The sequence below is a fragment of the Fukomys damarensis genome, unplaced genomic scaffold, assembly GCF_012274545.1.
Source record: "Fukomys damarensis isolate Sample0158 unplaced genomic scaffold, DMR_v1.0_HiC HiC_scaffold_17, whole genome shotgun sequence".
NCBI classification, from domain to species: Eukaryota; Metazoa; Chordata; class Mammalia; order Rodentia; family Bathyergidae; genus Fukomys; species Fukomys damarensis.
In genome coordinates this window covers 45,516,635-45,519,652 of record NW_022900929.1, presented here as the reverse complement: position 1 = coordinate 45,519,652, position 3,018 = coordinate 45,516,635, and the positions used below count along the sequence as shown (strand labels likewise).

Sequence of the window (3,018 nt, the reverse complement as noted above, 5' to 3'; positions counted from 1 at the left end):
CTTAATGAAAAGTGCAGTCAACTGGACACTAAAGAAAATTGTATTTAAAATTTGGATTTGTGGGTTAATTACTCAGAGTAAGGAGAGCCTTAATGCATTCTGTAAAAATCTGTATCCTAAATTTAAGCATACAATGGAGAAGAAGAATTTTGGTGACTTCCTCTCCCTCTTTAAGATAGTTTTGCATTTCTTAGTGAATCAAGACCTTCCAATACATTATTCCAAAGTGTGTGTTTAGCACCTGATGTGCTTCCAGCATAATTTAAAATGCTGAATGGAAATTTTTTTAAGAAACACTAGGCTGGAGGGTTGGCTCAGTGGCATAGGACTTACCCAGCATGCAAGAGACCCTCGGTTCAATCCCCAGAACCAAAAAACAGGAAGGAAGGGAGGGAGTGGGGAGGGAGGGAGCGGAACTATTTAAACTCACATTCTAGATGGATAAAATATATTAAGTGGTACGCTGCTTTATTTTATTCTTGACAGAGGTGTCCAACAAAAAAGAATGGAAGAGGCTTTCCTCCTCAACCAAACTTCCATAGTAACATATTTTCGACTTAGTGGTTTATCTGTAAATCAGAAGGTACAGATGGCTGTGTTCTCCATGTTCCTCATCTTTTATGTCCTGACACTGATTGGAAACATCCTCATTGTCATAACTATCATCTATGACTGCCGGCTCCATACTCCCATGTATTTCTTCCTCAGTAATCTGTCCTTCATCGATGTCTGCCACTCCACTGTCACCGTCCCCAAGATGCTGAGAGACACCTGGTCAGCAGAGAAGCTCATCTCCTTCGATGGCTGTGTGACCCAGATGTTCTTTCTGCACCTCTTTGCCTGCACGGAGATCTTCCTGCTCACTGTCATGGCCTATGATCGCTACGTGGCCATCTGTAAGCCCCTGCGGTACATGACAGTGATGAACTGGAAGGTATGTGTGCTGCTGGCTGTGGCCCTCTGGACAGGAGGAGCCACCCACTCCATAGCTCTGACCTCCCTCACCATCAAGCTGCCCTACTGTGGTCCAGATGCAATTGACAACTTCTTCTGCGATGTGCCTCAGGTGATCAAACTGGCCTGCACTGACACCCGCCTCATTGAGATCCTCATTGTCTCTAACAGTGGGCTGATCTCCGTGGTGTGCTTTGTGGTCCTTGTCATTTCCTATGCTGTCATCCTGGTGACTCTGAGGCAGCAGATCTCTGAGGGCAGGCGAAAAGCCCTGTCCACCTGTGCAGCTCACCTCACCGTGGTCACACTGTTCCTGGGACACTGCATCTTCATCTATTCCCGCCCATCCACTAGCCTCCCAGAGGACAAGGTGGTGTCTGTGTTTTTCACTGCTGTCACCCCTCTGCTGAACCCCATCATCTATACCCTTAGGAATGAAGAAATGAAGAATGCTTTGAACAAAGTAATGAGAAGAAATGAAAAGAAAGAGGGAAAATTTAAAAGTATAGGCCATTAGGATGCTTGGTGCTCCAAACCAAAGAAATGCCTGGCAAAGAACGAGTTGTAGACCATACTTGTCAGACTATGTGAAACATAAAACTAACCTCTGGCTTAATATCTAACAATCACTGCAATAGCCATGGTTACAAGTACCTTTCCTGTGCTGCAAATTGTCCTAGGGTTCATGCATTTACTTAATTCTTATAAAAATCCAGGGAGCTGGGTATTATATTTACTTGTATATGAGAACAATGAAGCACTAAGAGAGAAAACAGAATGCCCAAGTCATCCATCTTGAAAATGATGAAGACAAGATTTAAGGGGACTAAGGATGTAGCTCAATGGTGGAGCTTGTGCTTACCATGCTCAATGGTTTGGGTTTGATCCCCAGCACTGTTAAAGAAAATAGGATGTGAATGAACCCAAGCATATCAAGCAAACCAAAGTTATTTTCATTATGTCATACTGCCTCTCCCTGCTTTTCCATTAAAGTGATAACCAAGCTTGAAACAAGCCTTCCAACTCCTAGACATCATTCACTCGGATGTTTGCCTGAACAGAAACAGCTGCATGTGACTTTAGCAGCTGAGGAAGACTTTGAACCATTAAAGTTATTAATACTATCAAGTGTCCTGCAAAATCTGCCATTGTAGCAATGAAATGAGGATGTTTTATTATTCATTAATTAACAAATATTTACCGAGCACCTAATTTGTACTAGATATCAATGTTATAGTTACAAACAGGATTAGGGCTGGGGATTTAGCTCAGTGGTTCAGCTGCCTGCCTCACAAACAGAACATATATGTAATCCCCCGCTTCACTGAGCTTATAGCCTAGTAAAACTAGAAAACAAAAATATGAATAAGTTTTAATTATAGATACAATAAAATCTGTATAAAAAAACAGAGCAGGTGCTATTAAGGTATGGAAAAGACTGTCTTTAGATTGAGTGGCCAACAAAAGACTGTCTCAGGAAATTATACCAAGCTGATATATGAAAGATGAAAAGGAGTCAGCCTTGAGAAAAGAATGCTGAACATTCCAAGCTGTAGAAATGGCAGATACCAAGACTTGTGTTGGCAAAGACCATAGCTTGTTCCAATAAGAGAAAAATCAGGGTGCTTATTTCTTAAAGAGTGCTATTGGAGAAATAGCAAAACATCCTACTATGTTTTTATAAGGTGTGTAGAATCTCTTCCAGTATAATGGGCACCATAATGATGTAATTAGAGAAATGGCATTATATGTTTATCTATCACCTAATATTGCTCTAAGAGCTTGGAGAAAATAACAGCTTGAATAAAAAGTGGTGTATAACCCAATGCCTAGAATTCAGTTGAATTAAGCGGTAGCAGAATAGTGTATCCTGAGTGGACTGGGGATTATGTAAAGGACATTCTAGGCAATACTGGCTCACAAACGTATTTACAAAAGGGCGTGGCATATTGGGAATCACCTGTTCACTCTCAGGCCATCAGTGAGAACATCGCACTGAAATTCACCTGGGATTTCCTAAGCCATCAGGGAGGATGCAATCAATAAATCTCTAGGCCAAAAACT

General features: G+C 41.5%; 1 protein-coding gene across 1 annotated transcript; it reads left to right on the top strand.

Annotated features, from left to right (window-relative positions):
- The first annotated feature begins 505 nt into the window (after nucleotides 1-505).
- On the top strand, nucleotides 506-1,471 carry LOC104871806 (olfactory receptor 4E1). The gene has a single exon (XM_010637881.1). The coding sequence runs from the start codon at nucleotides 506-508 to the stop codon at nucleotides 1,469-1,471; it is 966 nt and encodes a 321-aa protein (XP_010636183.1).
- The last annotated feature ends 1,547 nt before the right edge of the window (nucleotides 1,472-3,018 follow it).

What these genes read in the sequence shown, in the direction of transcription:
- LOC104871806 (XM_010637881.1), top strand. Translation starts at nt 506, where the DNA reads ATGGAAGAGGCTTTCCTCCTCAACCAAACTTCCATAGTAACATATTTT.